Source organism: Gadus morhua, chromosome 20 (assembly GCF_902167405.1).
Source record: "Gadus morhua chromosome 20, gadMor3.0, whole genome shotgun sequence".
Taxonomy (NCBI): Eukaryota; Metazoa; Chordata; class Actinopteri; order Gadiformes; family Gadidae; genus Gadus; species Gadus morhua.
In genome coordinates this window covers 11,798,543-11,823,542 of record NC_044067.1, presented here as the reverse complement: position 1 = coordinate 11,823,542, position 25,000 = coordinate 11,798,543, and the positions used below count along the sequence as shown (strand labels likewise).

Here is a 25,000-nt window from a genome sequence, read left to right as displayed (position 1 = left end):
CCACTGTCTGGGCTGTCTGCAAGCTCGCTGTTCCTATGCCATCACAGGCTACACACACACACACACACACACACACACACACACACACACACACACACACACACACACACACACACACACACACACACACACACACACACACACACACATACCCACACACACAGGCATGCACACATTGCAATCATCAGGATTGATTATTTACTAAAAATCATTAGACATCGGAAGAATTACCAATGGCCACAATAAGGTTTGATTAAACGATCGGGTTCGGTTTGACAGCCCAGGTAGCAGCTAACCTTTGGGGCAGATGTCAGTGCAGGGAATGCACATCTTGATGCGGTTCTGCTCCACTTCCATCTTGTTACTAGGGCATGCTCGCACACAGGAGCTCTGGTCCACAACAAAGTTGTCTGAAAATAAATAACAATGGAGGTTTTACACAGTATAGACATCTTTTTTTGCCGCTTTTTCTCAGGGATTGGGTCAACCCTGACACTAACCCCATGCCGTTATATTGAAACATTCGCTTTTGTAACGATTGCTTCTGAGCAAAGATTATTCTTTTTTTCCTGTCAGTGTTTTTCTTTCGCCTAAAGGAGCAACGCTCGTAAATTGTAGAAGGTTTTTTGCTGGAGGATATAAACCTCACCTTCCTCTGCGCGAATATATGAGAAAAAAAACAAGTGAACATCTGTGCCTGCCCCCCTCCATCTAAGCATGAGATTCATGATGAAGCGTTATCTTCACGTGCAAATACAGGCAATACGTTGTTTTTTTTCATTAATGTTTATGAGATGTGTATATTTTAACATTGTGTTTATTTCCTTGGTGTCAGTTCTTCATCTATTGTACCTGGAAGTTAAAAACAGAACATTAAACATCTTAAATGTCTAGGACAGATAGAGAATTAAACATTTTAGATGTGAAGGAGCACATCATAAAATAATGTCTGACAAAATTCAAAGAAACTGAAACTTCAGTAATTCAACCAGTTAATGGACAATTACACAGGGGAAAATATACGTTTGTGGAACATAATACAAAAAAGTACAATGTAAAAGTGTGTGTGAGTGTTTGTGGGATATCCCAGATTGTGAGTGTTACTTCAACACTGCAGCAAAAAATAACAAGATCACAGGTCGCTTTAAACCTGCGAGGATTTGAAAATAACCCTGTGTCTGTGTGTGTGTGTGTGTGTGTGTGTGTGTGTGTGTGTGTGTGTGTGTGTGTGTGTGTGTGTGTGTGTGTGTGTGTGTGTGTGTGTGTGCGTGTGTGCGTGTGTGTGTGTTCATGTGTGTATGTGTGTGTGTGTGCAGGTATCCAGCCGGTGGGTTCTTACGGGGACACTTCTTTACACAGAAGGCCCCGTACGTGTACTTGGCCCCAGGGTTGTGCTCCAGCTGGAAGGTGATGGGGTTGTAGAGGAAGGGCTGGGGGCACTGGGTCACACACGCCCCGCTGTCGTTGAAGTTGGTGCATGCCTGTTGAGATGCACGCATTGCACGCACATACAGACATGCAGACAAGCACGCACACACACATACGGACATGCAGACAAGCACAGACGCACTCACATGCATGCATGAAAACACATGGACGCACACACGTGCACACGTACATACATTCGCACGCATACATGCACGCGCATGCACACACATACATAAGTAAACACAAATTCGCATGCACACACAGAAACACACACAGACCCAACGTGCATACACAGCAAACAAACAGTCACAGATGAGAACACAAAGCATTAGAAAACAGATTCTCATATTCTAGTCATGATCTCTGTATAAAATATTTTTATTTGCAAAACATGACCTTATGCCAAACATAAATAGAATATCAAGGCCTAGAGGTCCTGAAGCCCGTTATTGTTCAGTTACATAAAAGACCACTAATGGGTAGTCATGGCAACATACAAGGATAAGCAGCCAAAAGCTTTCCAAAATATCTGTTTAATATAAAACTGCCATGTAGCAGCGTACCCACGGTCACACACACACACACACACACACACACACACACACACACACACACACACACACACACACACACACACACACACACACACACACACGCACACGCACACACACACACAATCCCTACACACACAAAGGCAAACAGTTGGTGGTTCATGGCACACTGAAACAGACAATTTTGTATGTAGATTTTTGTTTTTCTGTGTAATTACATCAAATGCAAAATACATGCTTTAGTCGTCAACAGTGTTGGTAATGTTACTTTAAAAAAGTAATTACGGTAGTTATAGTTACTCACTACTTGTTCCAAAAAGTAACTGAGTTAGTAACTGAATTACTATATAATAAAAGTAACTAGTTATCAGGGAAAGTAACTATTTGCGTTACTGTAAAAAAAGAAAGTTGCTACATGTCAAAGAATTTGGACTTTTCTGAGCAGTTTTCACTTTGCCTTAATGTGTTAAATGGTTGAACTAAACATTCAAGGCCCTGATATACTTCCAACTGAATTGTAATTTGTTTGGTTGCAAAGGCTGTGCAAAATCTGCCGAATACTACAGAAAATGACAACTTTTCATCGGATTGCTCCGGACTCGCCATTTCTGCTGCTTCATCTAATCTGTTTGGCGTTGTTGGCGGTGTGTGTGTGTGTGTGTGTGTGTGTGTGTGTGTGTGTGTGTGTGTGTGTGTGTGTGTGTGTGTGTGTGTGTGTGCGCGCGCGCGCGTGTGGCGCGCAAGTGTCCTGGCTTGTGTGTAAAAGCACTGGCTCCGATTGGCTACCATGAAACACGAATGCCTTTTTAACACAGTCTAAGTTGCTTTGAATACAATTGTCTGCTAGGAAAAAAAAGATCAAACACTTTTCCATCAAATATAAAAATATATTGAATAAAAATGTATTCTGGATAGCTTAACGCAATTGGTCTTTTAGTAAGATTTTAACAAAATTAGAATAGCTCTTTACAATCAGATGCATTGTCACAATGCAAAGCAAATTTCGCCACTCAAAAATTAAAGTGGCATTAACAACATAGGAGGGAAAGGGGAAATTTGTTCTTAATGAATAGAATGACATGTTGCAGGTTAAATTGGAACAGAATGATGCTTAATGATATTTCCCTTTCAAATGGCATTTTAACTGAAAAGTTCACTGAAGGACGTTAATGACTTTTGCATTTGTAAAGGTGAAGACTCTGATTCATATAAAGTACAAGGTCAAAAAGACCAAAAGGAAACCCCGAACAATAATGGACCTGTACTATGAATTTTTTGTTTTTGAATGATTTTTACAATTTGAATGTGGGCTAGGAAAGTCAAATTATGCGTGTGTGTGTGTGTGTGTGTGTGTGTGTGTGTGTGTGTGTGTGTGTGTGTGTGTGTGTGTGTGAATGGATTTGTGTGTGTGTCTCTCTGTGTGTGTGTGTGTGTGTGTGTATTGTTTTGTGTGTGTGTTTGTGTGCGTGTGTGTGTGTGTGTGTATGGTTTTGTGTGTGTGTGTGTGTGTGTTTCTCTGTGTGTGTGTGTGTCTCTTTGTGTGTGTGGGAGTATACTTACAAAACAGTCTGTGTCCTTTGGCCCAAAGCAACCACCTGCACATTCGCGATGGCAGCAATCACTCACATAGGGGCCGAAACAACGTCCGTCACACTGCTCAGCACACACTGTCTTTGTTACTGTCAGGGGAAAGATAGATGAGAGAGAGAGCGAGAGAGAACGAGAGAGAGAGAGAACGAGAGAGAGAGAACACCCCCACACACACACACACACAAACACACACACACACACACATACATTGTTTACCTCAAATTTTCCTTGGAACAAACTCTATCGAAAACTGAAACCCAACAAGCATGTTTTTGTACCATTGTAGAACTGAGATCTGCCTGTTAAATTATCCCAAATTGATTCTTCTTTGTTATTTTGGCTCCTGTGTTTGATTCAGCCAAACACAGATTCAATAAAAACATTGAGGCACACTTTTTCATATCACTGTTGCCATTGAACACTTTTAAATACGTTATCTAGAATAAGGGATGGTTGAGAGATATTTTGTGTGACGTGCAGGTCTCAAATATTAATGGTAAGCTTGTGTCCAAACAAGCCAGAGCTTTACACTGCAAGGTTGTTGCCGGCCAAAGCCATGTTGAATATCGCTGTCCAGCTTTATGTGTACTGCCTTGCTGCTTTCTCATCTGAACAGCCCCACCATGCAAGGACCTTCAGTGTGTATCATGAAGCAAATCGCACAGAGAGGAGGCTGGTTGGACTGACAAATGGATAAATAGATATAAATACATATTATCTATCTAAAATCTAAAGCTTTTACCTGCCGACATATGTTGTGAGAAATGTGTGCTTGTTTGTCTGAGTATATATAGACTACATGGGCTCTATATATTAAACACATTATATGTTCATCCGTTAGGTCTGCCCCAACTTACGTTTTGTTATGATGGGGGGAGTCCTCTTACTTTGAGGCAGAGTGGTGCAAAGATACCATCACAGTGATGTATAATAGCTCTCTCTCTCTCTCTCTCTCTCTCTCTCTCTCTCTCTCTCTCTCTCTCTCTCTCTCTCTCTCTCTCTCTCTCTCTCTCTCTCTCTCTCTCTCTCTCTCTCTCTCTCTCTCTCTCTCTCTCTCATATGACATGACATGCCATCAGTGGTGTTCCATTAACAGGCATGGGACCAAATGAAATGGCCTACTCGTTTTGAAAGACACTCTGTCAAGTAAACGACCTCGCCTGTACGGCGACACAATGCTGTTGATCAATTTGCCTTTAAACATCCACTTTAAGAAAGAAAGGGAAAAAAAGACAAAAAAAGTGATTCATCTTGTAAAGTATGCCCGGGTAACTTCCGTTTGAACATGCCATCAACAAGGCTATCCATCAGTGGGACTGCTACCTCTGCAAAACTGTGTTTCTTCATATCTGCTCTTTTATTAAGTGAATATAGTTCATACATTCTGTCTTGTTGTGTTTTGTGTTTTTCTATGGAAAATATTAAAGTGAACTTTTTACTGAAATCTGAATGGGATTATATCTTTGTATGGGACAGGGATTCTTTCCTCAGTTATAGAGTGTATGATCATATATTTCACACTCAGTGCCTAAGTGTACATTTTGTTTATGTTTACCTGTGATACATTATACACATTGTCAAGGGGTTCAGAAGATTAGTTTGTTTGGCTGGGATGATGAGTCCAGTTTTTAGTTTAGTTGTTGTTATATGTTATGAGAATCGGTTTCTGAATCTCTAAGGCATCAGATATTAGACACAAAGGAAAACATGCTTTTTATGAGCTGGCCTGGTACACATTGTCCCTTGAAGTAGGAAGTACATCTTTTCTTTTTAGAAACCACTCAATCGTTAAACACGTCCCTTAACACTGTCGTCAGCGTTCTAAATACAAACATGTCTTTTGCTGTCCCTGAGCACCTCCTTCATGAATGTTCATGTTTCAAGTTGCTCGAGCGATGCTGAAACCATGTACAGTACCCATAGATTCATGCCGACGACTCTCCTGGCATCACAGAGTCTTGGTCTACTTTTGTAATGTTGTCCTGGTCTCAACACCATTACACCACGTTTTTGTCCCGTTCCCATATACCGCCACCTTGCCACGGCTACGGTGCTCGTCAAAAGGATTTAGTTCTTCTCAAATGTAATTTACTGGCAACATCTGCCCTATCGCCATCCTCAACTTTGCTTATCTGCAGTGTGGAATTATTCACTTTTTCCTTCGCGATAACACAGGAAGCAGACGCAAACACATCGGGGCCTGCGTGGCCAGGCTCACACATTAGGGAGGGGTAGTGTGGGTGTGTGTTTGGAGAGACAAAACCAGAATGTTATCAGCAACCAGTCGGTGACAGCGCCATTACCGAGTCCAGGAGAATCGGTTGGATCCTCATTATCTTAATGAGATCACGGAGGAAGAACAAATGGAAGGGGGGGGGGGGGGGGGGCGTGACAGAGCAGAAGGATGAGCAGCAGAGGGGGTCGGGACCAAGTCAGGCGCCGGGGGGGAAGTTGAGGACACGGACGGAGAGGTGAAACATAGAGGGGGTAACCGAGGTTGAGTAGGGTAAGGCTTGGGGGGCCGGAAGGTTCAGGGTGATGTCTTTATATATTCATTTAGCGATGAAGGTTGTAGCATTAGTAGTTTGTTTTGGGGTGGTTTTATATAGCGGATCATTAGCAGACCAAATCACAAGGAGCCCTTTGACCTATTGATTTCTTCCACTGTTCTTTCTTTCTTTATTCTTTGTGTTTGAGTTCTTACTCCCTTGTCTTTGTCGCTGAGGAAGACCCGACTACAGGATCTATGGAGTCCACTGGGGATTCCTTGTCTTGCTCCAAATAATATCAAGGAGACAGTGGTTCCAAACCTGGGGTACGTGCACACGAGGTGGTACTATGTGTAGGTTTTAGTTGTATCTTGTGACGAATTGGATTACACTTAGTTTTAACTACAAAACAAAAAGTATGACATCAAATCGAATGGCCTGCATGTTGAATGTTGCCGATAAATAAAGACAAGACATGAAATACATCTCAGCTTCCTTAGCATAATGGCTAAATTAAATAGTTTCATCTAAGTTCATAGGAAAACATGGTTTGAATGACACAGCACTGAAGCCTTACCGATCGGGCCGTGGGGTTCATAAGACAAGAAGTGTGTGTGTGTGTGTGCGTTATTTTTCTATTGTTTTCTCAGAAGGACGGCAAGGGCAACCAAACTTTGAGAATTTGTAAAAGATCTGTGACAATGTGACAACGAATGAGAGAAGGAGAAGAATAAAAAGACTGAGCGAGAGAGATAAAGAGCCAGAGAGAGAGAGCGAGAGAGAGAGAGAGAGAGAGAGAGAGAGAGAGAGAGAGAGAGAGAGAGAGAGAGAGAGAGAGAGAGAGAGAGAGAGAGAGAGAGAATTTACGGGAGGTAGGGCCCGACAGACACTTCACGAGAAGTGAAGTGTCTGTGCCTGTGTCTCTGGCTCTAAAGGTAATTACTACAAATGACCAGTGTAAGACTGTTATGCCGTGAGTGACAGACAGACTAATAGGATCCCTTAGAGAGATTGTGGAGATAATTGAACAGCAGAATGGCAGACAGAGAAAGAGACAAGAGAGAGGGACATGAGAGTCCCCTACTATCATGCTGATACGTTAAACAAAACACTGGCTAGCAAGGACAGCTGTGCTCTCTAGGGTGCACTTAGAGATCATAGTTCAATTGATGGATCGCCTGTGGTCCTTAGGTTGGTGTGTGAGGATGGTGGAATGAACTTCCAGAACAGAAGGAATGGGCTTGTCTGTGCGTGTGCGTGTGTTTCTATTTGTTCTATGTGTTTGTTTCCTATGTGTGTTTTTGTATGCTTGTGTGTGTGTGTGTGTGTGTGTGTGTGTGTGTGTGTGTGTGTGTGTGTGTGTGTGTGTGTGTGTGTGTGTGTGTGTGTGTGTGTGTGTGTGTGTGTGTGTGTGCGTGCGTGCATGCGTGGGTGTGTTTGTGTGTTGGTGTTCTACATGTGAGTGTGTATGTCTGTATGTGTGTGTGCGTTTGTGTGTGTCTGCGTGTGTGTCTGTGTGCATGTATCTCTGTCTGTATTTGTGTGCACAGGAGCGTTTTTGACAGTTCATTAATATCTGTTAAAAAACAATAAGTGATTTATTTATTTATTTTTGGTTTGGTCTGTGTCACTTGACTTCCGCATTCAAAACATCCATTAGATGCTCTCTCCGCTTAGTTTAGAATTTTGGGATTGTAATACTAGAAAGGCCACTCACCAAATTGGATGTTAATCCCTCACACGGGATAATTAGTGTGCACCATCGATGTCTGCATTTATAAGCAAATCAGATCTAATTTGTTCACATTATCTTAAGCTTTCTTCAAGGTAGAATGCGTAAGCATGATCGCAAATGATTAACGATGTGGTAGGCATCAACGCAAAACATTACTCAATCATTTATTCTCCAAACATGAAGGAGATGATTAGTGATAGAAGTGCAGGTCAATTGTCTATTTAACACATGTACTGGTGTAATAACTTCCTTTGAGTAGCAACTGTGGGGGAATTAGTTTAGCTGCTCACAAAAACCTTCAATATAATGTAGCACAAGAAGTCGAGGTTATAAAACCACACCTGCCACTTTACAGTCATGCAAATTAAAACTACTAACTTCCAAGCAACCTTCAATGTCTCTCTTTCCTACACCCAGGCTTGCCTCTAAAGGGGATGTTGTTAAAGGTTGGTGGTCAGGGAATGGCCAGCATTGTGCAATCCCAATTAATGAATTGAATAAACATATCGACAATGAATTAAGCACTATTAAACCCTTTCAATAACTGATCCGTAATTGTCCATTGTGTTTCCTCAGAAAACTCTATCTACAGTGTAATGAAGTTTAACTTCATAACCAAACACTACAATGAAACAAGAGTGATGTCACTCCCATCTTTCTTTTTAAATCCTTAAACCAAAAACAACGGGCCCATGAGTTTTGGGGTAGAGGCAAAGACAAAAGATAATTAGCCCTTGTTTACCTAGCGGCCATCTTTGTTCCATATTGGTTCCAAAACATGAGCTGAACTGAATGTGGAATTCCACATTCAATTCCCCCACCCAGCTAGCGCTGAGAACAAAGTTGAACACAAGGTGAATGAATATGACGCATGGCAGGGGGCCGTCGGGGGTGCCTGAGGGTATAGGGCAGCACAGAGTAAACAAACAGTAAACACTTGTTGCAGTTGTCTGGCTTTAGACTCACAGCTCTGACACTGGTCCTCCTTAGGTCCCCAGCAGCGGCCATTACAGGAGCGGTGGCACTTCTGACCTGAAGGAAGGAGACAAGGCACAGTGAGGGCTGTCAGAGTGGTGCTGGGGGGAGGGAGGAAGGGCTCTTTCCTTGGCACCTTACTCATAATATTGTCTCCAGGAACAAAGAGGGATATTTGAAAGTAAAAAATCGAAATGCTACTTGAGTCGTGAAAAAGTGGTATATTTTTTAGAGATGGACATTAGAGTAGTATGTTCTATGATTCAATGTTTACACTAAAAATTTCTCTCCCCCCTCTCTCTCTCTCTCTCTCTCTCTCTCTCTCTCTCTCTCTCTCTCTGCTACACACACCACTTTCTCATTCAGCACCGAATCTCACATCAAATCCTCTGTATTCTCTGAATGGTATTTTGTGTTTAAGTCTATGCCTCCGTCCCACCACACAACACGCATACATCCGTGCCCTCATGTCTCAACCCGTCTCTGTACGATTGTTCCTTTGTATGCCAATGTTGGACGTCGCACATATGGTCACAATGTTGCACACAGCATAAAAACAACAAACTCCAGGCTGAATGGTGCCTCACAAAAGGAGTTGGCAAACTCTGGCTGTAACTCGATAAACAGTGGTAGGAGAAAAAAACGTGAATCCTACCTCAAAGGTGTAAATGATCGACACTGTAGCTGCTGTAATATATAACCCTTCGAGTACACAGAACTAGCAAGCAACACATCTGCTATACACAGAGGCTCGCCAACATATGATTGTGATTTTACTTTCCCTGCAAGCATCGAAGTTAACCCATTGCATCAAACTGTTGAGTCAAACAGAATGTATTTCCTTTTTTTCAGACGCACTTCTTTTTCACTGAATTACTCAACCTCAGGTCATCCAGGCTGTGCTTACTTTATTAACACTTACTTTTACTGGCCTTGCCTCTGATACACAGACACAAGCTGCATGGGGATTGCAAGGCAGCGTTCGGATACTCTGTGCAGCATGGTGCTTCACTTCTAACACTTTCCACCAGACAGCTGGCCGAACAAACTGTGTCAAACTCCAACAAAAATTCATTACTTTTTGATAACCTCTCCAACATGTTTGTGTACACAGAATACATTGTGAGGTGAATGAAACACACAATTGCGTGCTCAACTAGGTCAGACGTGTCTGCATAACACCAGCACAGCACCCGAAAGCACCCCGGGCTGGGCCTGGGACAAGAGGCAGGCAGAAGGAACAGTAACTCAGAACCCAAATTGAGAATCTTCCATAAAGTCCATAATGGTAGACAAAAACAAATCACAACAATAACAACCGCCATGCTTCTTCCAGGCAAGGAGATTATGTCCTCAAGTGATGGATTACACGTTTGGACATCATTGGAGTACCTCCAGAGCTCGCGTCCTCAGCTATGGAGCAAGGCCAGCGAAAAAACACGGAAAAGCAAGTGTGTGTGAGTGTGTGTGTGTGTGTGTGCGTGTGTGCGTGTGTGTGTGTGTGTGTTAGTGCGTGTGTAAGCTCATGTCCTGAAAGTGAAGCACAAAGCACATACGGTAGATTCCATAGGGGGCCTGTGGATATATTTGATTAGAATGAATCCACTCCATTATTGCAAGGTTTAACAAAGAGTCTAATAGACAGGGGGGCTGGGGCAGGGAGAATAGGGGGAGCTCTTCAGTGCTTCCTTGACCCCATTGAGACCAACCCCTGCCCTTTTTCCCAAAGGATAATGTATGTATGTGTCTTCACCCAGGTAATGGAATCACTTCATCAGCATAGTTCATTATTCAACAACAGCTGGTTGAGTTATTACTCTAATCCAAGGGTTGCAGCTTATGCCTGAATCGTTACAATGGGTGTTGTGATTAAGGTCAGATGGTAATTTTGTTGTGATTGTGTCTTTCACTGCTCACATTCTGCCACTTATCAGCTGCCTACGCATTAGGTAGTACTAACACTGATATAGTGTTGGGGACTTGATCCCAATGCTTGTTTTTTTGTTTTTAAGACATTGCCGGATTGTTATTATAATTTTCTTTAGCTCCTTAGCTCTTACTTAATAAGCAGAGGAAAATCTGAGCAGAACAATAAATACTGATTAATGAGAAAGCATGTGAGCAATGCATGTCTGGGACTAAACAGTTAGCAACTCTATGCGGTGAGTTTTATGTATTTCCACATTTTATGTCTGAGGATTTAGTTTTGTGGCGGGAGGGAAATTTTCCGGCTGGCTATAGTAATATATTGGAGCAGCTTTGCAGAACTGATATTAGGCAGTCTTTTTTTTGTGTGTGTGTGTTACGGCTGCGGATTGACGCCCCGCACTCATGGGCAAAATCCTCAGTTACAACCCTCAGTTAGGCTAATGATCATGTGTTTGCCCCGCGTGTGATTGGCTGTCAATTATGTTAATTCGAATGTGCCTTTCCCCGGACGTGATTGGCTGCCGCACCGGAGGGCCGAGGATCCTGGAGGATAAAGAAGAGCCGAGCTCAACATTCAGGGCGGCTGGCCTCGGAGATGCAGCTTGCCACGTTGGGACTTGGAACGAGCGTTGTTATATTGAGGCTCTAGTTTGCTGCACGGGAACTGGGCCAGAGTTTTGTTTAGGGGTTATCGTACACGGACTTGCAGTAATACTTTGTTATACACACTAGACGTAGGGGTGCTGTTCCACCCTTGTATTTTGTGAGCTTCTTCTTGGTTGTATTCGTTTCTTTGATTTGGACAGCACCCAACGGTCCTTTTCCTTTTGTAGTTTTGCCTCCTATGTTTGTTAAATTGTTTATCACTGGCACTGGGCTAAATAAACGCTTTCAGTTAAACCAACCACATCTGGTTTTATGTTGCCACCCCTTCCCCTAGCAGGGGGACGTAACATAAATGGGGGCTCGTCCGGGATCCCTTTAAAACGGATCCCTTAACCGAACTGGAAGCGCACATAGCTTGGTGGTAGGACGTAAGTCAATTGGAATGTCGCTGTTCGATTTGGAGTCCTTCTTGGCCGGTCCTTCGATTGGGCAACTAGACCGCTGTCGGAAGGATGATTTGGCCCAGATAGCAGATTATTTCGGTTTGTTCTATTCTAGACAAACACTAAAAAGGGACCTAAAAGCTATCGTGGTTAGCAAACTGGCGGAGTTGGCGTTGGTAGTATTGCCAGCGCAAGCGGACTCTGCTGTGCCTGAGGATGGCACCGTGGTTAAGGAGGTGGGTCGCCAAAAGGTAGAGGTTGAACTTCACGGGGGTGCTCGAGCAGACTTTGGAATCGACGTTGAGGTAGATGATCTGACCAAAACCCCGTATACTCTGCCTCGCTATGATCCCCTCTCTTCGGCTGGTACTGGATCCAGGGATGTTGCTCGGCTAAAAGTCCGCCTTGCCCGCCTCCAACTAGAAGCTCAGGAAAAGGCCGAGAATAGGCAAGCACAGTTCCAGCTGGAAATTAAGAAGCTGGAAATTGAAGCTGACAAAGCGGTCCAGTTGAGACGACTTGAGCTCGAGTCCCAGAAGGAGGTGCATGCGCTGAGGGCATCGGCCGAGGCTATCTCATCGACACCAACTCCGGCACTCGGTAAAGCGTTTGATATCGGCAAGCATATTGTTTTAGTACCCACGTTTCGTGAAACTGAGGTCGATTCTTATTTTAGTGCATTCGAACGCATTGCTTCCGCTCTGCAGTGGCCGACTGAGGTCTGGCCCCTTCTGTTGCAATGCAAAATTCATGGGAAAGCACAGGAAGCTGTCGCTGCACTCCCCTTGGAGGACAGCCTAAAGTATGACTCTGTTAAAGCTGCCATCTTGCGAGCATATGAATTAGTACCTGAGGCGTACAGGCAAAAATTCCGGAATCACAAAATAGCCCCGACCCAGAACTACGTTGAGTTTGCCAGGGAGAAGGGGGTCTTGTTCGACAAGTGGAGCACCACGTGTAGGGCCAATGATTTTAATTCCTTGAGGGAGTTAATATTACTGGAGGAATTCAAGAAATGTTTGCCTGACAGGATCGTGGTGTACCTGAGTGAACAAAAGGTTAGTTCACTTTCCTCTGCTGCGGTGTTAGCCGATGAGTATGTTTTAACGCACAAGGTTGTGTTTTCATCGGAGAGTGTTGAGGAGCCGCGTTATAGACCGGCTTCACAAAATAGTTTGCGGGAGCTGCAAAGCCCAAGGAGGGAGGACAGGGAATGTTTTTACTGTCACCAACCTGGGCACGTCATAGCCAACTGTATTACGAGAAAACGTAGGGGACAACAATCGTCTTCTAGCGGGGCACAGCCTAAAGGCATTGGGTTAATTAAAACAGATCCGTGCACCAACCATGGGCTTGGTAATAGAAAACCGGTTGACGATTGTTTTAAACCCTTCATATTCGACGGGCTAGTGTCGTTAACAGGCGAGCCTGCTGATCAACACCTGGTAAGGATCTTAAGAGACACTGCGTGTTCTCAATCGGTCATTCTCGCCTCTGCGCTGCCGTTTTCCGGTCGTTCTGCTTGTGGACATGGTTCTGTGTTGCGTGGCATTGAGATGGGGTACCGCCCCCGGCCAGTACACAGAGTACACATACAGACAAAACTAGTAACTGGTTTCTTTCCGATTGCTGTCTGCCACGCGTTGCCAATTGAAGGTGTTACACTTTTAATGGGTAACGATATAGCTGGCGGTAAAGTGGTTCCTGCACGGGAAGTAGTGGATCTTCCGTGCCGCACAGAGATTGATCTAGCACCGGCACCTTCGGGGTTGTTCCCTACTTGTGTGAAAACCCGTGCAGAAGCAAAAAAAGGGTACGATGGTTCTCTGTTTGATGGAGTGCTTAAGCCGGTGTTGTTGGAGGAAGCTGGCATGGAAGATGGGACGGGAGTCTCTACTGTGTTCCCCGGTGAGAGTGCCGCCGAGCCGGTGCGCCCCGCCAGCCCCGAAATGCGTCATTACGACCGTTCCGCCGTTCCTCGACACTTTCGAAGAACCGTCACCTACTTGGGGAGACAGGTTGGTCAAGGCCAAGTCCGCCCGGTAGATGCAAAGGTGCAGGCAATAACGGAGTGCCCCGTTCCGCCAACAAGGAGAGCCCTTCGTAGGTTCTTAGGCATGGCAGGTTATTGCCGGAGTTTCTGCCGTAACTTCTCGACTGTTACCCATCCGCTGACCAATCTGCTCAGTCCAAAGGTGGACTTCGTGTGGACCCCTGAGTGCCAGCAGGCTTTTGAAAGCGCCAAGGTTCTCCTAAGCAACACCCCGGTGCTCGCCGTTCCTGAGCTCACCAGACCCTTTAGGTTAGAGGTGGATGCTAGCGCCGGCGGAGCTGGTGCGGTACTGTTGCAGGAAGATGCTGAGGGGGTCGACCATCCGGTTTGTTATTTTTCGCGTAAGTTTAACAAGCATCAGATCAGAGAACGTGTTGCCAGATGCTCTGTCTAGGTTGTAGTTTGATAACTGCTGTAATTAATTATGTTACCAAAGCCTAATGGTTTGTGTTTTAAGGGGGGGGGTGTTACGGCTGCGGATTGACGCCCCGCACTCATGGGCAAAATCCTCAGTTACAACCCTCAGTTAGGCTAATGATCATGTGTTTGCCCCGCGTGTGATTGGCTGTCAATTATGTTAATTCGAATGTGCCTTTCCCCGGACGTGATTGGCTGCCGCACCGGAGGGCCGAGGATCCTGGAGGATAAAGAAGAGCCGAGCTCAACATTCAGGGCGGCTGGCCTCGGAGATGCAGCTTGCCACGTTGGGACTTGGAACGAGCGTTGTTATATTGAGGCTCTAGTTTGCTGCACGGGAACTGGGCCAGAGTTTTGTTTAGGGGTTATCGTACACGGACTTGCAGTAATACTTTGTTATACACACTAGACGTAGGGGTGCTGTTCCACCCTTGTATTTTGTGAGCTTCTTCTTGGTTGTATTCGTTTCTTTGATTTGGACAGCACCCAACGGTCCTTTTCCTTTTGTAGTTTTGCCTCCTATGTTTGTTAAATTGTTTATCACTGGCACTGGGCTAAATAAACGCTTTCAGTTAAACCAACCACATCTGGTTTTATGTTGCCACCCCTTCCCCTAGCAGGGGGACGTAACAGTGTGTGAACACCCTTAAACCACAGAGGGGTTCATTACAACAACAAAACAATAAAATGCTAGGAAACCCTCGCCTATAGCATTGCAACCATTCTCCCCCATGCTTTCAAAATAATTCATTCAATTGCTTCATTTTGTAGTTTGAAATGACATCTGGATTTCGATCCCTTGTGCTATGTATGTTTTGTGAGGACCTTGTTAAAAACAAGACTTCTGCTCAAAACATTTGTCCAAGTGCTACACATAAAAAAGAAAATACATATTATTTTAAGAGGAACTTGCACCATTCCCTCATTAGGACATTAAGAGGCTCTTCGGATGATACTGAATATTACTCACATGTCACACTGCTATTGCTGGGGACTACCACAGGGTTGTTTCTGGGGTTCTTCACTATGTCTTGCCAGTGGATCGTATCGGCATGGCACAGGAACTTGTTCTTGTCCACATACACACCTCCGCCAAGGATTTCTGTGGGAGGAAGAAAAGGGGATGTTTATTGGTCCGTACAATGTTTGAGAATTGGAAAAGATGGAATCGACAATTATTTCGGCTATCGGTCTTTCCCTCTCTTTCACACAAACCTGAACACACATGCACACGCACACGTGCACTGACACACGGAGAGAGTTACAACTGGTTTTTGTGCTACTTTGGAGCAGGCAATTCAGATAGGTTCCTCAAAACTGAATCTGAACATGAAACTGTAGTGCCTCTCATTACAGTAAGTTGCAGTCACTATCTCTGTTTGTTAGGATTCTATCTCTCATCTTAGTTTGTGATAGTAAATCACTAGTGTTGGTTAACACCAATCGAGTGTTAACTTATAGTAGTAAATACATCTGTATAGTAAGTAATTAAAATATCTTCAGTGCTAATTACTACATCTTTAGAGTTGGATGACTCTAAAGTCTTCCCTCTTCTGCGTCCCATCTAAAAGCTCCTTCCTTGAACATTGGTGGAGGTTTTCATTGCCTATGGGGGGCTAGGTGCTCTCTATAAATGGAGCAGAAATATAGATATAAAATATAAAAATATAATAATAATAAAGGATGACTTTGAATCTTTGATTTGAATCTTGGATAGGAAGACTCTAGACGGCGCAGTCGAATCGTTGTGTAGAGAAAATTGTGCGTGTGTAACAGCAGGGAATTCCATTGGGAGGACGGGGCTGCTAAATAAGTGATGCTGCAGCATTGCTAGGCTTCTAGAAGGGAAAGCTCCGTCATACAATGTTTTTTTTGTGGGGATGATTGATTGTCTTCTGTGTGCAATTTGCTATTTGCTATGCTTTGCTTTCAATAAATGTCTATAAATGTCCATTGTTTGCTTGATTATCTCTTTTTTTTTTAATGATAGTGGCACAATCCAATCATTTCTTTTTAGAAACCTAGACCGTAGCCTAGAAGGTTGCACATTGTCAGGAAAAAAAAAGGTTGATAGTTTGGCAGTACTTCAAAACAATTAAAGATGATCCAAAAAAGTGGAATGCAAACTGTGTCAACAGCAGCTGTCATATCATGCAGCTTGTGTGGGTGAAAACAATTGTCTCTGTCGCTACTCAGTAGTGCATTTTCCCTCTTTTGAGTGTTGATGACGGAGCTGGTCTGACTCAGTGTAATATGCAAAATCTAAGTTAAGGATACCCTACTAATAGTAAATATTAAAGGATAAATGTCCTTGACCTCAAATATTCAAATATATTCGTTGATTGATACTTTACTTAAAGTGCATTGCTACATGCTACTAAATAAGACACATTTATACTAGAAACAATGGGCTAGGATTACAATGGGAAAGTACTCTTCGCAGTAAAGGTGTAAAATGTGATTAAATAAATGCAACGGCTATCTCGAGCAAATACTGCAGCAAACTCGAACACAAATGAATTGTCAATTGTTGTTCTGTGACACCTGTGCCCATGTGTACAACATCAACACCCACACACATGCCTGCGAAAGAGATGGGCGCACACCTACGTCCAAACCTCACAAGCCCCCCTTAAGTCACAGCCAATAGTGGACGGGATCCACGGCGTGTTCAGGCTGGTTGTGGCGAGGTAGGGCTCAGACAAAGCCATGTCATAATGCTGTTATTAAGACGCCCTGATCTTATCCTGTTGTTTGTCTGCTTTTGGCTCAACCTCTGTCCTTCTGTCCTCACCACAAACAAGACCCAAAAACAAACAAGTACATAACCCCCCCCCCCCCCCCAAAAAAAAACAACAACATTTATGAGACCACCCCCCCCCCCCCCCCCCCCCCCCCCCCCAAGTCACCCAGCACCAGCACCTTACTACTAAATCCTTCTCAGATTCAAGCCACAGGGAGAGGCCTGGCAGTAAGCCCCTGCATTTCTTGTCATTTCAAATTTCATCAGGGTGGAGGGGTGGAGGGGATGTGGGTTTCCCGCCACTCTAATCTGCATGGCTAGTCCACCAATGATAACCACACATGGGGGTGGGGGGGTGGGGGGGGGAATGGAGAGATTTGTTTGTCCCTCGAACAACTCATTCTCACTCTGCCTGTCGTTTGTCCGTCAGTGTATCTCCATTTCTCTCCATCTCTCACTTTCTGTTTCTCGCATTCTCCTACGACCAAAGACGCACGGGCGCCTGCACACACATCCCGACAGACACACGCGGAGGGAAGGCCAATAAATGATTGGACCCGGAGGGTGGTTTCCTGATTATTGTTGTTTTGCATGAGTTCTTAGGAAGCCTAATCTCCTGCTGATAGTAAAAGGAAGAGGAAGGGAGAGGGAGACAGGAGGAGGAAAAGGTGAGGGAGAAGGATAAAACCTTAAAGACCCATAGAGAGAAAGAGAGAGAGAGTGACAGAAAGAGGAGGAAGACAGCGAGTGAGAGAGAAAGGGGAGGGGGTTGAATAAAAATGATAAAGCAGGTGAAGCCTGCTAGCAGATTTGCATTATTTACAGTAGCATGGGTCCTTTTCTCCTGTCTCCCCACAAACAAATTACAGGAGCAGGTCTGAAACAGATGAGACACATAATCCAAACCCAGAGAATCCAGTGGCATCTAACACACAGGGTAATCCACACACACACACGCGCACACACACACACACGCACACGCACACACACACACACACACACACACACACACACACATTCGAGAACACATACACCCCAAAGGACATTCCACGACAAAGACTGAATTGAATTAAGTGATACAGATAAATGAGGTTGATGGGGTCCTATTCCCATGTGTGTGTGTGTGTGTGTGGGTGTGTGTGTGTGTGTGTGTGTGTCTGTCTGTCTGTGTCTTTGTATGTGTGTGTGTGTGTGTGTGTGTGTGTGTGTGTGTGTGTGTGTGTGTGTGTGTGTGTGCGTGTGTGCGTGTGTGCACACATCTGTACGTATGTATGTATTTATCTCTGCATTTATGTATGCATGTATGTGTGCGTGTTCATTTGCATTTGTGTGCATGCACTGCAGACCAGGCTATCAGGGGAATCAGGGGGCCGGGAAATCCTGGTGGTCTTAAGCTATTCTTCCTCGGAAAAGAAATATTTTATGGCAACTGATGATTGAAAATAATGAGGGAATGATGTCAGTGCCCCCAGAATTTTTGAATAATCACACTAACATACTGGACTGACATGTCGGGTGATATGGCAGGAGCTGAAGGCAGTGGCTGGGAACAAGATTAATTGCTTTTGTTGTTCTTCTAACTGGAGGCTTTCCCGGGATACTTCAGGTTCTTCTTTCTGTCACCAAGCTATGAATCATTCACAACCACCGCCGATCATTACCTAGCCCCGCATACACCACAACAACAACATGCTAACGCACGCAGGCCTTTTCACAAACAGTAAAATGCTTGATTAGCATAGTGGCAAGATGGGTTGTTGGTGGTCACAGGGGACTAACGGTTAAGGCTTGTTGTTGATTGTGCTGCTAGGTAGAAAAAACAGCGTGTTAATTAGCTCGTTCATGCCACCATCTCCCTGGCTATTCCCGACTTGTCTTGAGAGCCCCTGCAGAAGGGCCTTTCTAAACGGAAATGGGGTTCCATCCACGGCCGTTAAGAGGGAAATATGAAATGTAAGAAAGCTGAATAAAAGCATGCAGCCAATTATTTCAAGGGTAAACATGTGTTTGGCTTTTTTTTAATTGCTGTGTGGGGATGAATTTGATTAAGTCTGGGAGGCAAATATCAAACCCTTGAGAAAGAAAACAACAGTATTAATGAGTTTGTGAGAATGAATTAATGTGTGGTTGCATGGGCGACGTTATGAAGTACGCTGCACTGCTGAGTGGCACGCTAAATGAGGGGTTCATTTGCCTCAATAAGGTTATAATATGTAGTTGCAATGTCCAAAATGTGGCTAGGCGTGAAAAGTAAATGACTGCGGAGATACATGCTGTTAATGAACAATACTAACAAATAAATTCAAAGACAATCCGCAGATAAACATGGGAAATAAAAATCAGGCAGGGATGATGTACTAAGTTACTTTCGACTGGCCATTCATCTGGTCAGTCTCAAAGACTGACGGACCAGATGGTCAAATCAGCATTCAAACACACAGACGTATTCTCTGTCACACACCAGAAGAGAGAGTCAGGAACACTTAATCAGACTTAAGGACTATCATATATCGAAACAAAAATAGAGAGAAACGCACACAAGGAAATATAGCCAGACAGATCAGTCAGACAGATAAAAAATGAGAGTGTTTCTCTGCTCTGGCGGAAGAAGTAGAATGTGTGGGCCTCCCATGAGCTACACTCCCATTGACTTCAGAGAGCTGACTCAGACAAGCCTCAGTGCTGCTCGCGGCTCAGAGGGGCCGAACACAACACAGAACCCCCCCCCCCCTAAACACCATGGGAATACATTCTGGAACAGCCTCTGGAAGTATATTCACTAGGACACTTCTCTCATCTCGCCCTGAATAGGAGGAGTATAGTCCGCGAGGACAAACAGTAAAAAACCAGTGTGGAAAAATCGTTCTTTGAAGCCTTTTAACGCATTGCTTGAACTTCCCAACAGCCTAGTACAAACACAGACAGATACACACGCACACACACACACACACACACACACACACACACACACACACACACACACACACACACACACACACACACACACACACACACACACACACAGATACACACACACACACACACACACACACACACACACACACTGAAGACACTGATTGGCTTTGACATTGTACAACGCTTACAAGGCAAGCTAGCTAACCATGACGGGAAGGATACTGTGAAAGGAAACCATCTGCCTTTTCCATGAAAGGAAATACAATAAAAAGGATCGGAAGCTTTAGATACAGAGACTGGCATGCAAAACCCCAACAACAACAACAACAACAACAACCACCACCACCTCCACCACACACCAAATGGATTACATTGTATTCCAGAATTTCCAGTAACGCTGATACTAAGTAGACACAAGGCGTCTATTCTTCTATTAAAAACAATCCCTAAGCATCTCAGAGAGTGTCTGCGAGCCAGTCATTTGCATACCACCGCTGGGTACGCCGTGCTGTCACAGGGCTGCGGCACACGCCTAGAGCCCTGTGTCAATCAACCACACCGGACCGCCGACCTGACCGCTTTTTACCCCCGTTAGCCGCTCCCCGGCTCACACGCAGGAGGGCGCGTCCCCGTGTCTTCTGTACAAATAGGTGATCTCCTTTCCCATCCATCATCTCCCTGTACTGCCTCAGACACACACACATACACACACACATCACCCCCCCCCCCCCCCCCCAGCCCCCACGCAGACTCTGTCGTTGCCAAGGCAACGACATTCTCTTGCCTGTGTGTGTGTGTGTGTGTGTGTGTGTGTGTGTGTGTGTGTGTGTGTGTGTGTGTGTGTGTGTGTGTGAGTGTGTGTTTGTGTTTGTGTTTGGTGTGTGCATGCATGTGTACGTCTGTCTACTATTGTATACGTTACCTCTATAATCTCATGCTTACAAAATCGACACTCTGCTGCGACAAAACGGAAAATCAATCTATAATATTACCTTAACGCATAATTGCCACCTTTGCTTTTCATTCCAAACCAGGGTTTTCAAATGATGGACCTTGACACTACTTGATTCATGCATTAGTTCAGTAATGCAAACAGGGTCGTATGATATAACCAAAGGCACAACGCACGGGTACATATGCAGATGCACGCGCAAACACGGCGGCAGCATGGATCCACTCCAACACACCACTTCAGGGCTGAGCTGCATATGCCACATATTTACCCCAGAACCCTGTGCAATTTCAAAGACGTCACCTCTTTAGCTACACCTCTAACCCACTCCCATTGAGCCAGAGTGCTTGGACACCAGAGAGCAAGAGGGGGGGGGGGGGGGGGGGGGGGTGGGTGGAGAGACGACTCTCACCTCCGTCACTCATCACTCCGCCTGTTGTAAACCAGGTGGACTAGCGACGGTGGTGGAGGAGGTGGAGGTGCCACAAAGATGATTGCGCTTTATGTGTTGAACTGGTGACCTGAAAAGAACATCCGCATTAGCTCTACTACATAAAATGCTTTATGAGGTTTTCACTGGTGAGACAGTGGCTTGGGGAATCACCCACGGTTTTACAGAGCAGTGTAAGGACTTGTGTGTACTAGAGGGAACAGAGCTGAGTTTTGTAAGGAAATATCAAAATGTTCTACGAGAGACGAAACATGAACGGCGTGGCAATATGTGAACATGTTCCATAATCCGCAAGGTTTATAAAAAACGTAGTCGATCTGAATGCTTTAAGATTGTACGTTTAAACGTACGTGTGTCTGTGTCTGTCTGTGTGTGTGTGTGTGTGTGTGTGTGTGTGTGTGTGTGTGTGTGTGTGTGTGTGTGTGTGTGTGTGTGTGTGTGTGTGTGTGTGTGTGTGTGTGTGTGCGTGCGTGATTGCGAGTGTGTGTGTGTGTGTGTGGAGAGGGAAAGATCATATTTAAAAAGCATTTGCAACTGTGACATTCAAGGCTGAGAGCCCACAGCCTCACGTGCGCGGGCCGTCTGTCGGCCATGTGTCACGTGACCACCTTGGTGTCCTTCATGTGCCACACTTTCAAAACCAGTCGGGTGTCTCGCAAATAGATAAAATAATTCCGAAAGGATTCTGTCAAGACAGTTTGGGAAAATAAGCGGAATGCCCAAAATGCAACAGCGTTTTACAACACAATGAAACTGGGGATATAAACAACGACTGGATACTGTAAAAAAGAGATGCATCTCAGCATGTGCTTCGTGTGGATGACTGATGGAGCAGTAGAGGCAAACACAAAGGGGGTAAGCTAATCCAATTAATTCAAAAAGGTGAAGCTACTCTGCCTTAACACTTTGCAATCCATGAAGGCCTGTTGGGAGTCCAAAACAAAATGAGCCGACAAATTTCACTCTTTGAAATAAGAACTATTTTCGGTGCGTTGTTTATCATGAAGCAGTAGAGAAATGTATTTGGCAGTTGTTGTTTTTCCCCAGCAAGGGGTTTGAGGGCTTAATTGGATCTCGCAGTCTAAAGGATTTTACTTTCTTAATAAGTTACAAGTGAAGGTTTGTCTTCGTTTATAGGATTGTTCAGATTGGATTTTGCCTATCCTCTGTTGAGTTGCCGTTACCAATTGTTAAGGTACCCGTCATTCAAGATTGGCTTGAAAACAGATTTCTCTTCTGCTGCCAAGGGAAGGTGAGTGAATATATAAGGGGCTATTGATTCAATGAGGCCGGATCCCTCATGCAATGACTTCCTGAAAGTCTTCATGTGAATTGATCGAAAGGGCTTGGGAATTGCGGATGATGGTGGACGCATGAGGAATGTGTGCAGACATGAAAGAACATGTGTGCAGACATGAAAACCACCAGAAGTGCGTTAAAAGATGAGTGTTGTTAGATAAAACATGCAACAAAGAACTGAGTCAATGAGTAAAGGTACTTGGTAAAAACTAAGTGAACAATGGAGGACAGGGTTTTCAGTAAATAACAAGTCTCTTATGTACGTCTGAAGGCCACTTAGCTTATCACGGTTTGTGTCTGATTAGCCTGCCAGCTGTATTAAAATAAACCTTGCTCTTTGGAATGAACACACACGCGCACGCACACACACTGACCGACACACACACAAACCCACAGACACAACAAATGGGAGTTGTTGGCGAATAAAGAGAGATGATGAAACACAAATAAACAAAGAGAAAAGGAGGGGGGAGAGAGGGTGAGAGAGAGCTCGGGTAGCACCTGTACAGTAAGAGCACATTTCGTAAGACTCACGTAATGAAGGTCGTCTTTCTGACCTATTGAAACATTTGGGTAACACCACAAGGGTCATGCATCTAAACTTCTTAAAGAAAGCAGAATGAACAGCAGATGGCTGAAGCCTGTGGACCAAATGTGTGCAGAAGTCACTTTCACGATCTCGTTGTGTTCAAGTTTTTCTGTATCTCTTAAGCACTACACAATTCTCTAAAAATCACGATTAATGATCAATCCACAAGGAGAGGTGTAGGATTGTGAAATGGGCTACTTAAAAACACTGCAATGAACTTTACAAAAAAAATGCACTGTAAAATACCTGTGGCAGCCAGTTCGGAAAGGCTTTTCGGAAATAAATAAATTCGGGGGCCAGGAAGCGAACCCTGGCCCAGTAGGCAAAAATAATCATTTTAATAATTCAACTTCTGGAAGAAACAAAGGACTAGGTCATGCTTACTTATTGAAGATAAACAGATAACACTGAGAATGAAAAGCTCTTCGCTTCAGCACAGCCTTTTGAGGGAACCAGATCCAGACCTTTTTTTTGAAGGTAACATAAGAAATACTGTGGAGAAAACAACGTAAAAGAAATACAACTCGCTGCCTGAATGAAACATAAAACAACAAACGGAACCGTTACGAGCACATCAGCCGGACACTTTCTGGCACAAGGTGGCGAGGATACCGAGGAGGAGGAGATGCCAGCGCTGTGCTCTGGGATTTTAGGCGGCCTCACTATCTGGCAATTAGTGCTGCTGGCTTACACGCAACTCTTGGTACGTGTACACGGGGAACGTCTTACTTCCATTACCACTAAAAGCCCTGACAAGCAACCGCTCAAAGTATGCAGGTGTCCCTTCTTTCAGGCTTTTAACAGTGTCGGCGCAAAGCAGCACGTCCCTCTGTGGCCTTTGAGGCCGGCCCCAGCCTGCCAGTCAGGTCTCCGCTTTTATTTGTTCTCTCGCTCACTTTGGATGCCACTCCTGAGCTCTGGCTCAAGGCTGTCTATGACATTAAACCCCTTCCTGGGATGGCAGTCCAGCCTTCAGAAATGCAGGAGAACCAGACAAGCGTTGGCCGGGACTGGACACTGGTGGCTGGCGTGGTCACCAGCGCACCCCACAATCTACTCTGCACAATGAAGGGCTGATGATGATGTTTATTTGAAGCGATTTAATCAAACGGTTGGATGGCAGTCAGATGTCAGAGCAATCAGGAAGACAACAACAACATACCTCTTGGAGATTTTAGATTACCCCCAACAGCACTTGTTAACCATGAGAAGGCAATTATTTAATTGGCAGGGATTCCCCAACCAAGCTGTTACATTGTTGCTAATCTTTATATTAGCATTGGATTAAATGGGTTACTGTAAAATCTCTTCTATTTCTGTTTCCTTCCGACCACAAATGAAAAAATATATATAATCATTATTAATCGTTAAATGTATAATCATGAGCTAATTATAATTGCTAAAGACCCTAGCATCTCAAAAATCTGCCTAATAACTAGTTATATACAGCAATTGATTTACCTAATGTATGACCTGGATCATTTAAAAGATTAAGTAATCCCTAAAATAATGCTTCAGCGTTAGAGAGAGAAGAGAGAAGGTTTGAAGCCAATGTTTCAGTCTTTACAAGGTTTTATTGACACCAGATCAATAAATAATGGTGATAATAAGTAAATCTGACCATAAGTGATATACTGACCGCACGTATACCTTGTTTTGCTCCTAACAAAAATAGCCCCACTTGCTCTAACCATCGCCTATATCTTTTAATCCTTTCGAAACGGCATTAAAACTGTCTCCAAAGGATTGAACTTCAGCAATTCGCAACGTCAATGATACGCAATCTAGACAGCCACATACTGATTTAATTATCAAGAACCACCAAAGGCCTATT

The 25,000-nt window shown here is 44.3% G+C and overlaps 1 protein-coding gene across 4 annotated transcripts in view; it reads right to left on the bottom strand.

Moving 5' to 3' along the window:
- Positions 1-25,000, bottom strand: part of erbb4b (erb-b2 receptor tyrosine kinase 4b) — a 258,187-nt gene that overhangs the window by 75,463 nt on the left and 157,724 nt on the right. For all 4 annotated transcript variants that reach the window (XM_030343901.1, XM_030343902.1, XM_030343900.1 and 1 more), the window contains 6 exons: positions 15,187-15,318; positions 8,760-8,825; positions 3,540-3,658; positions 1,340-1,481; positions 297-410; positions 1-48 (listed from right to left, as the gene is read on the bottom strand). The exon at positions 1-48 is cut by the window's left edge and continues 79 nt beyond it. In XM_030343901.1, the coding sequence (XP_030199761.1) occupies positions 1-48; positions 297-410; positions 1,340-1,481; positions 3,540-3,658; positions 8,760-8,825; positions 15,187-15,318 (621 nt within the window). The remainder of the gene's footprint in view (positions 49-296; positions 411-1,339; positions 1,482-3,539; positions 3,659-8,759; positions 8,826-15,186; positions 15,319-25,000) is intronic.